The sequence below is a fragment of the Glycine max genome, chromosome 11 (genome assembly GCF_000004515.6).
Source record: "Glycine max cultivar Williams 82 chromosome 11, Glycine_max_v4.0, whole genome shotgun sequence".
NCBI lineage: Eukaryota > Viridiplantae > Streptophyta > Magnoliopsida > Fabales > Fabaceae > Glycine > Glycine max.
Window position 1 is genome coordinate 18,000,640 of NC_038247.2, and position 16,386 is coordinate 18,017,025.

The 16,386-nt window shown below is 33.9% G+C and overlaps 1 protein-coding gene across 1 annotated transcript; it reads left to right on the plus strand.

Moving 5' to 3' along the window:
- The first annotated feature begins 11,045 nt into the window (after positions 1–11,045).
- Positions 11,046–14,990, plus strand: LOC102665534 (translation initiation factor eIF-2B subunit epsilon). Its single transcript, XM_006591091.3, has 5 exons — positions 11,046–11,330; positions 12,914–13,158; positions 13,236–13,312; positions 13,657–13,748; positions 14,636–14,990. The coding sequence occupies exons 2-5, from the start codon at positions 13,012–13,014 to the stop codon at positions 14,731–14,733; spliced, it is 414 nt and encodes a 137-aa protein (XP_006591154.1). The 5' UTR covers positions 11,046–11,330; positions 12,914–13,011; the 3' UTR covers positions 14,734–14,990.
- The last annotated feature ends 1,396 nt before the right edge of the window (positions 14,991–16,386 follow it).

The window sequence follows — 16,386 nt, forward strand, 5'->3', positions numbered from 1 at the left end:
TAGTAACATTTTTCAAAGAATTATGTATGGCATGTTGCTTTCATGGTGAATTCACAATATCTCATGCATCCTATATAACAAATTATGGGAGACTTTCTTGGTATTTTTTTACTTATCTATTTGTTTTGAAAGGGGATTCCTAAACATTTTATCACAGTTAAAAATTAATAAAAGCACCCTGATTTATGAAACCTAAAAGTTTGTCCTTATGAATTCACATTTATACCCATTAATTATTTAAGGAATTATTTGTTCACCTAAAAATACAGAAAGGCAGCCAAGTTCTACAAGATCTTACAAAATCAAAGCAATTAACAATCATAACAGATTATCCACTGCAAGTAAATCAGTGTCACCAAGAATATCATGGTTCAACAAACTAATCCACAACAATTAAGGGTATCAATTAGCAAGAAACTAGGAACAAAAACACTGATCAACAACACTCATAAGATAAAACCCAGAAAAAGAGCAATCACAGTGCCTCCTTGATTTCCCAAAAACCCCCCAACAAACAGAATAATTAATCCAACATAATTATGATAATAATTTCAATTAGATTTTCAGGGCAAGCATCTTAAGTTCATGTAAACCACCAACAACACTAACTCAAAGTGAATCCCAAAAATTAAAAGTTAGGAAAAAAAAGGAACTTGAATGTCAAACCTGAAATTTGAAGCAAATGATAGAAAAATTAAGGTCTGTGTTGAGTTCTATTTTTTACAACAACTTATTAGCTAGCATAGTTGTTTTCTGTTTTCTGTTAGTTTTCTGTTTTTGTATAACTGGCTTAGTAGTTTGTTAGTTTTCTGTTTTTTTTTTGTTACTTGTACAATTGGCTTAGTAGTTTGTTAACTTCGCCAGTTAGCTTTATATATCTAGTCCCTTTGTATTTTTGTTAGAGTTGAATAATGAGAATTTATGAGCACAATGCTCTTTCTCTTTCAAACTTATTCTTTTTACATGGTATCAGTTGAAATCTTCCCTCTCGATGTGATCTTTGATTGATCCTTCTTGCAACCATTGTTGTTGTTGCACTTTCTTGATCTTGAATCGCAATTCTTCAAGCTTCTTCCTCGGTTAACCATGGCTGAAAATGCTGACCCAATTGTGAACAATGCTATTGTCAATAATGCAGCTCTTACAAACTTGTTGAATCCCTATTATACTCATCCAAATGAGAATCCCGATGTGGCGATTGTTGCTCAGGTTCTCAGTGGTGGAAATTACCACTCATGGTCGCGTGCTATGCTCCTTGCTTTGAAGACCAAGAAAAAGGTCAAATTTGTGGATGGTTCTTTGCCTCGTCCTGCTCTTAATGATCCCAATTTCACTCTATGGGATCATTGTAATACCTTGGTGGTTTCATGGCTTCATCATTCTCTTGATCCATAAATCTTGCAAACCATCATGTGGATGGAGAATGCATCGGATATCTAGAATACTCTCAGGGAACGTTATTATCAAGGAGATGTATTTCGAATCAGTGACTTACAAGAAGAAATTTATCTGCTTAAACAAGGTGATGCTAATATCACTACTTACTTTACAAAATTGAAAGATTTAATCCAAGAATTGGACAACTTTCGCCCTATTCCTTCATGCACTTGTGCTGTTGTTTGTTCCTGTGAGCTCATTCTTATTATTAAGAGTTACAGAGAAGGTGATTATGTGATTAGATTCTTAAGGGGCCTCAATGAGCAATACTCTACAGTTAGGTCCAACATAATGATGATGGACCCCCTCCCTGATTTAGACAAAGTTTTTTCTATCCTCATTCAACAAGAAAGGCAATTGGTTCTTCAATTTGATGATTCTAGAGTTTTTGCTCAATTGGATACCAACAATGGTACTTATGGTTGAGGCAGAGGTCGTGGAAGCCATACATCTAGTGGAAGAGGTAGAGGCAGAAGCACACAAATGTGCACTTATTATAACAGATCAGGTCATATGGTAGACACTTGCTACAAGAAACATGGTTACCCTCCTCACTTGCATAGAGGAGGTGCTATCAACCAATGTTCTATGGATGATCAAGAAATTGAAGATGATCTACAATCTCTAGGATAGAAAGAGGTATATGCAGATGCATCATCTGTAGCTTTCACACTAGAGCAATATAAGGCTCTTCTTTCCTTGTTGCAGCAAACCTCTCAAGCCTCTTCCTCTCACACCACTAATAAGTTAGTTAGTTCTCGTAAGAATGGTAATTCAGGTATAATCTGTGCTACTCTTGATGCTTATAGTTCCAATATAAACTCTTGGGTTCTTGATAGTGGAGCTACTGATCATATGTGTTTTTCCAAAACTAATTTTCAATGTCTCAAAAAAATCAGACCTACACTTGTTAAACTACTTGATGGATCTCAAATTCAAACCAACTTGGCAGGAACCATACATTTTAGTGATCAATTTTACCTTATTGATGTTTTGTATATTCCCTTTTTCATATTTAATTTGATTTTAGTTTCAAAACTGATTGTCAACCTTCATTGTTGTATAAACATTCACCCTACTGGTTGTTCCATACAGGACAACTCCTCCTTGAGGACGATTGGAACAGCTGAATTGAGAGCTGGCTTATACATCCTATCTTCACCAACAACTCAGTTCTCCTATAATTGTAACATCAATACCATTCCTTCTAATAAATGCAATGTTTGGCATAATAGGTTAGGACATCTCTCTCATGATAAACTTGTCAAAATGAATAAATTTTACTCTTCCATTGATTGTACAAACTCTTGTAACCCTTGTGACACTTGTCATTTTTCAAAACAAAAAAGGCTGCCTTTTCCTGACAGCATCACCATTTCCTTACAATGTTTTGATTTGTTGCACATGGATATATGGGGTCTTTATGCTCACCCTTCATTGCTTGGTCATAAATATTTTCTTACCATTGTTGATGACAAAAACAAATACACATGGATTATTTTTCTGAAATTAAAATCAAAAGTTTCAAACCATATTAAATAGTTTATATCTATGGTTGAAAATTAGTTTTCTGTCAAAGGGCATTAGATTAGACAATGGCCCTAAATTTTTCTTGCAAAATTTCTATGGTTCCCAAGGTATTCTCCATCAAACTTCTTATGTGGAGACACCCCAACAAAATGGGGTTATAGAGAGAAAACACCAACACCTTCTTGCTCTGGCTAGAGCATTACTTTTTCATTCCAATTTTGCCTAAATTTTTTTGGACACAAGCTATCTCACAGGCTCTTCATATAATAAACAAATTGCCAACTAAATTTCTAAATAAAAAATCTCCACATGAGGTTCTGTTCAATTGCACACCATCCATCAACACTTTAAAAGTATTTGGATGTTTATGTTATGCCTCAACACTACAGGCTAACAGAAAGAAGTTTGATGCCAAAGCAAGAAAATGTGTCTATCTAGGTGTAAGATCAGGGGTCAAAGGTCATTTACTTTTTGATCTCAAAACAAGAGAACTTCTTGTCTCTAGGGATGTTATTTTTTATGAAAATATATTTCCTTACTTGAATAGTCACTCACCACCATCTGCTGACTCCACATAACATATTAAGCATGTTCCTCCATCATCTCCATATGATTTTTTGCTTGATATGCCTCATCCACCAGACCCTTCCCCACTTGAGATAACAATATCAAACCCTCCACTTGATTCACACCATCAATTAGCTTTACCTCAACCCTCTCTCCGCAAATCACAAAGACAGAAACAACCTCCTTCATACCTTAAAGACTATCATTGTTCTCTAACTTTTGCAACAACTCACAATTCTGTCTCTCCAGTTTCCTCTACCATCAGGTATCCTATTTCCAACTACATTTCTTACCACAGACTTTCACACCATCACAAACATTTCACACTTAATGTATCTTCACAATCTGAACCTACTAGTTTTAAGGAAGCTATATGTCATGAAAGTTGGAAATAGGCTATCCAATCTGAATTATATTCTATTATTAAGACTAACACTTGGTAGCTTACTCCTTTACCTCCCAATAAAAAGCTAATTGGCTGCAAATGGGTTTTCAAAGTCAAGTTCAAAGCTGATGGATCCATTGACAAGCACAAGGCTACATTAGTAGCCAAGGGTTTTACACAAACTGCTGGTCTGGACTACATTGAAACCTTCAGTCCTGCTGTGAAAATGACCACAGTCAGACTTGTGTTATCACTAGCTGCTTCTCAGGGTTGGCATCTCCATCAACTTGATGTCAACACTGCCTTTTTGCATGGTGATTTGAATGAGGAGGTATATATGAAGGTTCCACCAGGCTTGACAGTTGACAATCCAACTCTAGTTTGCAAGTTGCAGAGATCTTTGTATGGCTTAAAGCAAGCCAGCATACAATGGAATGCCAAGCTTACTTCTACCTTACTTGATTCAGGATTTCAACAATCCAATGTAGATTATTCTCTTTTCACTAAAAGGTCTCCCACTGGTCTCACTATTATCCTTGTTTATGTTGATGATTTGGTGCTTACTGGCACTGATCTTGCTAAAATCCAACAATTGAACCACTCCTTGGATGCAAAATTTAGCATTAAAGACCTTGGAATGCTTAAGTACTTCCTTGGTTTTGAAGTAGCCCGATCCAACTCAGATATTGCCTTGTATCAAAGAAAATATTGCCTTAATCTCTTACAAGACACTGGTCTGCTTGTTGCCAAACCCTGTTCCACACCTATGGATCCCATACTGAAACTTCACAAATCCTCTGGTGTCCCTCTCTTCGATCCAACTATTTATAGAAGACTTGTGGGGCGATTATTGTATCTTACTCACACAAGGCCTGATATTTGTTATGTTGTTGGAAGATTGAGCCAATATTTACAATCTCCAACAAATATCCATATGCAAGCTGCACAACATACTCTCAAATATCTCAAAGGAAATGCTGGAAAAAGGCATGTTTTTCTCCTCTTGATCTTCCACTTCTTTAACTAGCTTTAGTGACTCGGATTGGGGAGCTTGTCTTGACACCCAAAGATCCATAACAGGTTTATGCTTCTTCTTAGGTACCTCCCTAATATCATGGATGAGTAAGAAACAATCCATTGTGTCTAGATCATCCTCGGAAGCTGAATATAGGGCTCTAGCTCAAGCATCTTGTGAAGCACAATGGTTACTGTTCTTATTAAAGGATCTTCATATTGAGCATCCTAAACCAGTTGTTCTATATTATGATAATCAAGCTGCCCTGCACATAGCAGCAAACCCTGTATTCCATGAACGCACAAAACATATAGAAATGGATTGTCATGTGGTGAGAGATAAAGTTCAATCCGGTATGATCCACCTTCTTCCCATCTCAACTCAAGAGCAATTGGCAGATATACTCACCAAATCTTTACATGTTGGTCCCTTCAACCTTATTCATTCCAAGTTAGGAATGCTTGACATTCACATTCCAGCTTGAGGGGGGGTGTTGAGTTCTGTTTTTTACAGCAAGCTATTAGCTAGCATAGCTGTTTTCTGTTTTTGTACAGCTTGCTTAGTAGTTTGTTAGTTTTCTGTTTTTTTTTTTCTATTACTTGTATAGCTAGCTTAGTAGTTTGTTAGCTTAGCCAGTTAGCTTTATATATCTAGTTCCTTTGTATTTTTGTTAGAGTTGAATAATGAGAATTTATGAGCACAATGCTATTTCTCTTCCAAACTTATTCTTTTCATAGTTTAGGAATCACATAGCACGAACCAAAAGATGCGGGGGGAACAAGTTATATATATTAATCATGAGAATAATAATAATAATAAAAGGAGTGAATGATTAGCAATAAATAATTTATTATTATTATTATTATTATTATGTATTCATTCACCAAGGAGAAAAATCAGGTAAGGTACATTGCATAAGACAAGAGGTAGGAAGAGGTCCAAGGACAAGATAACAAGTGGCAAACCAACTTGGATCTTAAACTTTGACCCCTTGAATGCATAAAACCGTCCAAGAGAAATTATTGTTCTAGGAATCATGCAATACCATACCTAAATAATTAACTTACAGTTTTTTCTTGAAAAAAAAACTTATAGTTTTACTCGGTTATATATGAAGACAAAATGTGTATCTATTAGAAATTTGATGTATGTATTAGAAATTTGATGTTTCTCTAAATTACGTATCCTCCTGAAGCTTAAGAGACCTCAACACATTATATGAAATTTCCTGTGCTACCCATTTGTATTCAAGTGTTCGCACTACCGGAATATTGCCATTCGTGCATCTTTCACCGTTTACAAATTATTTCATTCACAATTTAAAATAATACATGAAAATTAATGAGAGGCTGCTATTTACATTTTTCAACATCATCAAAATATTTGTTCCAACTTTACTCATATGAAGTAGTTAAGAATGATGAGAATGATAATTATAAACCATCAAAGTATTAGTGTATACCACCCAACAAAAATGCAACATTATTACTATTGAACATTCACTGCTAAAAATGCTGCATTCTACGATGCGAAAATGACGACGGTTCCCGTTGAACCGTATTAAATTTGATTGCGGTGGCAATTTTGTAATATAGATTACTTTAACAAAGACAGGCATATAAAAACCGTATTAGAAACCTACATTCCACGACGGTTTTTCGTAAGACCGTCGTAGTTTAATTTCTCTTCCAACAAAACTACTTGTGTCTCATTCATTCACACACTCACTCACGGTCACGCTCACACTCGCAGTAGAGAAAAAACCCTAAAATTCCATCGCCGCGATGAACATGCATTGACGATGATGAAGACCTTGACCTCGGGGACGTCAAACTTGACTCGAGTAGCGGACTCTGAAGAAGGTGGTTCACTCTTTTTCAGATCTAATCGAAGAAAGAAATGGACGAAGCGTTGAAACTGTCATGTGCGAAGGACACGAAGGAGAGGATCACGGGTGTGGAGTGCCTCCACTGACTTCTAGAAGCATCCAGAAAGAGCCTATCTTCTTCCGAAACATCCATATGACCTTTATCCTCTGTTGAAGCTAAAAATGGTGGCGAGGAACGCCAAGAAGCTGAGAAATGTTAGAACCTTGTTTTTGATTTTTTTTTTCCTCTTCGATTTTGATTTTTTTCTGTTGTAGTTTTTGTTGTATTGCTTTCTCTATTTTTTAAATGAGATTAGAGTTCTAATTTTGTGGTTTTTGAATTTTATTTTTGGATTGTGTTTTTCCAAGTTGCTACATCGAGCTTGCAAATGGAGGTTTGGTTCCTGTTAGTGAAGCTCTTAAGGTTTGTTTCATAGTTCAATGATTTTGTTTTTTTTTTAATTTGTAATTCATTCTTGCAGTGATTTTATTTTCCTAAAAAATAAAATAAAAATAAACTGTTGAAAACGCGATTTTAGATTGTGTTTTCTGCAATTATTCTTGTTTAAGTGTTGAGTTAACAGACTCGATGGACTTTTATCAAATCCAGATAATACAACTTGTGACACCCTCTACCCCTCACATATATACTTATAAAGGAATAAAAATCCAATATTAATTAATAGTATTTTTTTTTACATTTGTAAATACAAGTTTTTCAAAGGGATAAAAGGCTCACATTCACTTTCTTCTACAACATATTCAAACTTGTCCAAATAAATAATAAAGGTATCTCGGTTTAAGCAAGACCGTCTAAGACTTCATACAATTAATATAAAACCCTATACCCCTATGCCACATCCTATCAGAGTGTTGTGTCTCGACGTCCTTCAGAACAAGGTTCCTTAAATCAATTCACCTAGTCATCTGCTCCCCCGAACACAAAGTTCAAGATCATCACAGGATCCAAACACAAACAACACACGGGGAGTGAGTTATCACATTCCTAATTAATGGAGAAACAAGACAACTAGATATACATATCATATAAACTAAATAAAATTTACTTACACGTAATTCACGTAATTCCACCACTTTGTCATTCAAAGTTCACTTTTCATCCATCAATCACACTTTTCAATCATCAATCACATTACACAAAAATCACATTCTCTGATCAAGACATAATAACACATCAATTTCATAATAAACAATTAGCAAGCGCATGAGACAGTTATGCTAAGACTCAAGCCTATATGCAATGTGGTACCATGTCAGTGAAAAACCACCCTGGGCGCTTAGGAGTACATAACAAGACACACCACACAATGGGTTTGCCAGGTCACTCTCACTAAGTAAGATCATAGGGAGACCAGTCAGGGTCACGATGTTTTGCGAGAATGCTCCAACCATATGGGATCAGCATAGGCTTAAAGGAGCACTCAAACCCGGTGACCCCCAAGGCCTACACTCCAAAGAGTCCGTTAGGGCCTCTCCCTCCTGATTCAGGTTCAACCCCTAAAATCATTTTAGCACACAGACACTGCTAGTGAATTATACAATACCCACGACCTCACACTCGTGTCTTAAGCACGTACAACATATTGCGCTACAATTTAACACTGGTTCCTAAATAGGAAACCTACATTTTCTCTTTAACACTGCACATTTACACTTTTCTCAAGATAACACTGGTCGGGTTATTGTACAATTCACAGCTTACAACACAAATAATGTCACATCAAGAGTTAATCACACACTTATTCACAACCAAAACCCATTCACAATTTCACATCTCATAATGTCACAATCCACCATCACATGTTTTCACATGTCTCACAATTCAACACCTGTTCTACTTTACACTTTTACTCAATCTCAATAACAATATTATAATCTCAAGGCAACATATCATTCCACAATTCATCACATATTTCATTTATAAGCACTGCTCATGAATTATACAATACCACGACCTCACACTCATGTTTCAAACATGTTTAACGCAATTGCGCTACAATTTAACACTGGTTCCTAACTAGGAACCTACACTTTCTCTTTAACACTGCGCATAAACACTGGTCGGGTTATTGTATAATTCATAGCTCACGATATAATTAATGTAACATCAAATGTTAACACATCCACTTATTCACAATCGAATATCATGTCCACACTTTAACATCTCATAACATCACATCAACCATCTCATAACATTCCCAACAATATTCATAAGGTACAACATACACATGTTCATAAAATTTAACCATAATATTCTCAAATTCCAACACTTAATAATTTTTGGAATCATACTATAACACTCTACAATATTATTTACATAAATTATTAATATAAATAACTACCTCTATATATATAAACTAGCATACATCATATTAAATCACAAATTTCAAAGTAAGCTTTCAATGCACAAATTCTAAATAATTATATGAACACTTTGGCCAGTTTCAATTATGATATTAATTTTTTAAATTATATATAAAAACCTAAATAGCAAGAAAAAGAGAAAATACAAAATCAATATCTCTCTAAATTTCTCCTTACTTTATTTTATCAATTCATATTAATTAGAAAAAGTACTCAATTTATAGGGTTCACGCTCAACACAATAGCATATCAATTTCACAACAATTGGTTTGTCAAACATATATAATTCACTGTAATAATTATAAGGATAAAATGAAATTGCAAAAACACTCAAAAACTCATTCCAATTGATATCTCTAAGGATCCCTACACATGTTCTCACTAGTTCCCAATTGTGAATAACTCATCCCTTACCTCTAAGCGGACTCACGTGTCTTCCGACAATGATAGCGGCATCTATAGTGGTTCCCTGAGATTCCTCAAGTTTTTCCTCCGACTGCTCCGATAGAATTCTCGAACGTCAGAGAAACGGAGAAGAGATTGAAGCCTCCGCTTGTACTATCTTCATGCGATTCCTTTTTCTCTCACCACGAATATTATCTCACAAATCCCAGCGGTGAGAGTGTGCGAAATTGAATTTCGAGCAACATATCCAAATTTCATGAAAATCCAACGGTTAAAGAAACCGGGATCATAGTTTTACCGAGACAGTTTTTGGTTTCTGCGGGAAAATAAAAAGCTACAATGCGAAGGGTTTTCCTTTAAGATCAGACATGATTTTAAAATTCCCAACGGTGAGAATTCTCGAAATTGGGTTGCAAACGTGGTGCTCAAATTTCACGACGATCCAACGGTGAATGAGTCCGAGATCATCATTTTTTCTGAGACAGGTTTTGTGGGCTACGGGAAAAAGAAATGATTTTGAGAGGAGAAGGGGAAAAACGAAAATGAGATGCAGAGGAGGCTGAGGAGTCAATCTAAAAAACCTAGCATGTTGCTATTTATAGCTAGGGGCATTTACGACCTATTATTTACTCTATTTATTTATTTTTATTATTTTTACTAAAAAAATTCTTAAATTTATTTATGAAAAAAATGGGATGTTACACAACTCAATTCTGCCCAATTCAAGTTCGGTTAATAAAAAGGCATGTGCAGTGCATGTGTGTACAAGTTACTTTGATTAAAGCTTTGCTTCTTTCCCTCCCCGTGGAAGAGGTCTTAAGGGATTTCAAGGGTCGTAGAGCTACTTTGATTAAAGCCCTCACCACCAGTTCTTACTACTACTTCTTTATTTCTTCTTATCCTTTTTTCCATTTCAAATTTTATTTTCTTTTATTTTATTCAATTTAAAAAAATAAAAATAAATCTTTTGTCTTGGCACCCTAATGTTTGTTTGTTTGGCTCTTTATTTTTCCCTCTATTTTTTGCATCTCTAATTGAATTGGTTTTTGTGTAGTTCCCCCAGATGTTTAAGAGTTCTACCAGCAGTGTGATTCCAGTAACGTTTTGTTTTGTAGAAAAGAAAAGATTGTATTTTTATAATTTGTTTTTGGTCTATGTTTATATTTTGTTTTTTCCCCCTATCCGGAACATTGAATTGAACTGATTTCTGAAGTGGAGACTGGAAATTTTGTTTTTGTTTGTTTGAATTTGAAGAGGGGTTTGAATTTAGTTGAGTGTTGAGGCCGTGCGGTTTTTGAACCTTATTTTTTGAAAGTGTTACTTTCAAAGTTTTGTAAATGGCTACTAGAAGTTATATATATATATATATATATATATATATATATATATATATATATATATAAAAGCAAAACTGTATTTTTTTGAACTTTTGTGAAACAGAATAATAGCTGAGTATTTAGGAGTGCCATAACGTAATAATGTATGATGCTCTTCATATAACTAATTCGAGATTTGATAGACTTGGAGTTTCAATCTTGTACATTACAATTAGTGATCTTCGTTCTTCTGTGGAGATCTTGTTCGTTCATGTCACTTCTAATTAAGGAACAAGCTTTCCGCAGCTGAACACCCTAGCTAGTTAGCTTCCACCAATTTGAATCACCAATGGCTTGCTCTTTCTCTAATGTCAAGGTTCTCTATGCTTTTGTCGCCGACAAATTCTCCAACACTCTCACCTGGTACCACAATCGTTAATCTCTTTATTCTTCTCATCTACTACATAGCTTTTTATAAAATAAAATGTTATAATAAATAACTTACAACTAACGTTTCTCTTTCTTTTGTTGAATAACTTGTTGAGCTCTATTTTCAAAAGCCACAATGGTTGGCTTAAATTTTGGCCCGAGGGGGTTATTTCTTGTTCTCTTTATGAAAAGGGGGGATTCTTGTTCTAACGGGTTAATAAAAAGTGAATAATGAAGTGAGGGATTAATAATTGATATATACTTCCTCTATCTTTGTTCCTTTATTAAGCAAGTTTGATATTGTCCTTGTTCTCTTGGATACAAAAAATCCTAATTGGGATGCAGTAGTTTTATCTCATATTCTTTTTTGGGGTAATCTTTATCCCTGTACAATGCATACAACTTCCTGTGGTTAAGATTATAATATTTGTATAAAAACTAATATCTAGGCAGAGCATATTATAATGTGCTTTAAGCTTGAAAGAGTATGGAACATTGGAACGTTATTAATAATTATTAAGTAATAATTGCATCTCCTTGTTTCCCCTAGGTCAATTTTCTCTGCATCCTATAATGTAGTTAATTTCGTGGGACGTAAACCACCTTAGAATACCCACAGACCCACGTATTTGCTTTGCATTATACAGTTGAAAAGGTTGAAGTGTTTAGAATGGGGAGGGTGAAGAGAGATTATGTTCTGTTGGTTCTTGGTTGATGAATGACCAGTCATGCTAACTATTGGCATGTGTAACTTTCTCCTAGTGGTATTCATACATATGAATTTGAGGATAATTATCATTATGTATGTGCTTGCGGCTATTTCTTGTATTGTTGTAATATAGTTTTGAGAATGTCCCTGCGGCTATTTCTTGTTCATATTCATTTAGGCACAAATTTGAGAACAAGGTTAGAGAACCTCTTCTCTTAAGCTGTGGTTATTAAGTAAAGTAGAAAAGAATCCAAAACCTGGACTGAGATTCATGTTCAATGATGCTCTATTTTTTGTGATATAAACTTTTTTTTCAATTAATTCTTCTAAACATTTTTCCTTGGTGTCACTGAACTCTTAAAAAGTTAAGGTTCAAGTTAGAAATACTATACATATAGCTAAAATTTTAGTTAATAAGCCTAAAACAATAAAAGTTAAGCAAAGTTAACGGAACTTGAAATTTTATACTTAACCCAAACTATAGTAAGTATATTGATACCAAAAAAAAAGAAGAAGCTTAGTAGTAACCTGAGATAGAGTGAAAGGGTTATTTAGTCTATGTAACTAGAGGAGGATTAATTAGAATTTGATACATAAAGTCAAGTAGAAACAAAATTAGATAGACTACTTAAACTGGGACACAAAGGACCTTTTGTGTACATTTGCTACTGCAATAATATGTGATTCTTCTTATTCTTTGAAAGTTTTTAAACTACTATGGCATCAAGTATATATCATTCAATCTGTCTAATTGTTAGTTCGGGTACGTTGAATGAAGGAAACAACTGATGGTAATTTTGTTTAAGAAAGCACTAGAAATTCTAATGGTAATTTATTATTTCTCAGTACACTTTCTTTTGTTGATCAGTTAGGTATGGGTGGGGCTGGTCATGTGTGGTCAACATGTGAAGGAAGCCATGAAGAAGTGCGGAGGCATTCAGTGCGCCTATTCATAAAGATAAAGTTATGGAGGCAATTAAAACTATGGAAGATGATCTGGAGAATGATGATAGTTTTCTTCCACCTTCTGGAGAATTGAAACCTAATTCTACTTATTCAGATGATGACGATCATGAAGATTCTAGAGATGACTCTTACTACTTTGAGAAAGAGGTTAGGATTTTCACCTTTAAACTCATGTCAGATGCATTGTGTGGATATCAGGTTTTTAAATACTCCATCATTTGCAGGTTGAAGCAACCTTTCTCAGGGTTGTGCATGAAAACATACAAGAAAGCCATTTGATCTTAGAAATCAATTCTTTGAAGTAAGTAATATACTTATATGTATTCTTTAAAGTTGAATGTTGACCCATACCATCTCATCTGATTTTCACACACACACACACACACACACGGAGGAATGGATTCTCTTGTTAAAAGTTCACAAGTTTTTGTCATGTTAAAAATTTGTATTTATTTCTCTCTTCGTGGATGACATTAAGGTTGTGTTTGGGTAGATTACTTAAGCCTAAATAAGCTCATGACATGAGAGCTTATATCATAAACTTATCATGAAGCTTACAGACTGATTGTAGCATAGAATTTCTTGAATTTTGATGCATTCAGAAGGTATTAATTTATAGTAACATTGGTTTTATTTATTTGGTAGGTTGTCATACAATAAGCTAGCTGCTGATTGTGCTGGAGTTGTATTTTCTGCCATGATGAAGTATGCTTTAGACACCCCCCATAGTTCAACCGGTGAGCTTTCCTTTCTTTAAATGTAATAAGGAACCTGGATGATAGTTTTTAATTATTTTTATTTTTTAAAAAAATACATTCTAAGACGGTTCTAAAAAAACCCGTCCTAGAAGAATACCCTTTTAAGACGATTTTTGGGAAAACCATCTCAGAATCCTCAAATTTTTAACATTTTTTTCTTTTTTAAAAAATACATTCCAAGACGATTATATGAAAAATCGTCTTAGAAAGTTTACTTTCTAAGACGGTTTTTCAGAACCCCGTCTTAGAATCTTCACTAATTTTCAATTTTTTTTTAAAAAAATTATTCTAAGGCGATTCTTTTAAGAGCCGTCTTAGAAAGTACACTTTCTAAAACGGTTCTTTTTAGAACTGTCTTAGAAAGTAAACTTTTTAAGATGGTTTTTTAGAACACCGTCTTAGAATCTTCACTAATTTTCAATTTTTTTAAAAAAAATGATTCTAAGGCGATTCTTCTAAGATCCGTCTTAGAAAGTATACTTTTTAATACGATTTTTAACTAACAATCGTCTTAGAAAAGTATCTCTTTTTAAGATGGTTTTTTTGGAACTGTCGTCAAAAGTCTTCAACTTTCAACAATGTTGACTTCAAAGACAGTTCAAAACCATCTTTGAATATGCATTACAACCGTCGTATAAGGCCTTTTTTCCAATAGTGATTTTACCTGTACGTATGAAAATGACTAGCAAACAATGAAATGCGTAGATGAATCAAATTTAGATTTATATAACATTTTGGCACCCCCGATGCTGTTTTTTATTATTATTATTATTATCATTATAATTATTATTAGTTGACAAAAAAAGATTTATATAAAATTAAAATGATCGGTGGAATAGATGTTTGAGAATGTGCTTAAATTTCAGGTGGTGTCCTCAATTATGAAAGAAGATCAAAGAAGGAAGTAACTGACCAAGAATTTTCCTTGTCTAAAACACATAATAATATACTAACAGAATGCTAAAACTTCCTTGCATTTAGGATTGAGTTTTCCAACTCATTATTAAAGGAGTGCCCAACTCATTAACACCTGATATGGCCTCACCCATATGCATTTATGGTAAGTTGGTTACAGGCACAATATGTACTACTGTCCAATTCGTAGTATGAGAAAGTATGAATTTGTTTAAGAATTAGATCACGTGCACAGTTTTAGATTCGAATCAATTCTGTAAACAATGATTGAAACTTTTATTATTATGCTCTCTTTGATCCAGGTATATAAAAACCCAAGAGGAATAATTTCATCACATATTTGCTTAACTAATAAGCACATTTTCCAGTAACTACTATTGAACTTATGTCTGATTTGAGACACATTTATCATTTTGGAGGAACCAACTACATAGTAAATGGAGACGTACATGGCATATTCCCAGTACAGAAGAAATAAACTTCTTTAAATCTGTCAAACAGTTTCTACACTTCAATGTGATGTATTAATACAACAGAAGCATGCCAAAAAAACAAAACACATGTATTGACAAATATCTACAAATGCTCTAAAAATGATGCAACAATACCATTAAACTACATCTATAAATGATTTACATAATTTTTTCCTTGTTAGTAAAACATAGTATTACAACCGCAAAGGAGAAAATTAGTGCATGGAACATCAGGAAGGCTAACTTGGAAAGGGAATGTGATAGATATTATGGATTCAATCAACATTTATGAAGTAATAGTTCCTTCACATTTATACCTCATTTATGACGACCTTGTGCGTGACGTGAAAGGATGGCGGTGACGGAGGCCTGGGAACCTTGTGCGGCGATGGCGTGACGGTGGGTACAAAAGCTTTCAAAAATCACCAAAGGAAAGTGATTGAGGAGCTTTAGGGTTGGGTTCTTAATTTTGGGTATAATTTTAATTTTAGAAAAATCTATCAGTAATATTTAAATTTCCAACAAAATTAAATCAATGGATAAAAATTGGTCGGTAATTTATACTTTCTGACAGAAAACTTGTTAGTGGGTGAATTCTATCGGTAATTCAAACATTTTTCTACAAAATACACTCCACTGGTAAATTCTGTCGCTAATTCAGACATTTCCGATAGAATATATTTCGTGGAAAATATTCTGTTAGTAATAACGATTTTTTTTAAAATTTATTCTTAAAGAAAGAACATAAAAATTATAAAAGAGAAAAGAGAAAATAAATTAATAACAATTTTATTCGCTTTATCTTTTTAAATTTGTAGAATGTTAGATATTTTGATTTTTTTATCATGAAATTATGTATTTTTATCAAAATTAATAATATTTTTCATCTATGAAAATATTATAGGATATTTTTTACTCACTAAAGAAATCTTTTGAATCCGTCACAACGTCCGGTGTAAAGTTTTATTAAGAGTTATTTTAAGAGTAATATGCTTGAAGTCTTGTATAATTTGTTGGTTCCTACAAATGTATTAATTTTTGTTTTTAGTTTCTGTAATTTCTTATAAGAATGATACTTTTTCTGTTGGTGTTTAGTTGGGGAAATTAAGATGCAGGGGATTTTACCTTTTTTGGCTGCTACTTAACTGTAGATTTGATGGCTACTTATCTGAAGTTTCCGAAATTGTCGTTGATCACAAATTATATGATTGAAGCAGCAGAAAATTCAA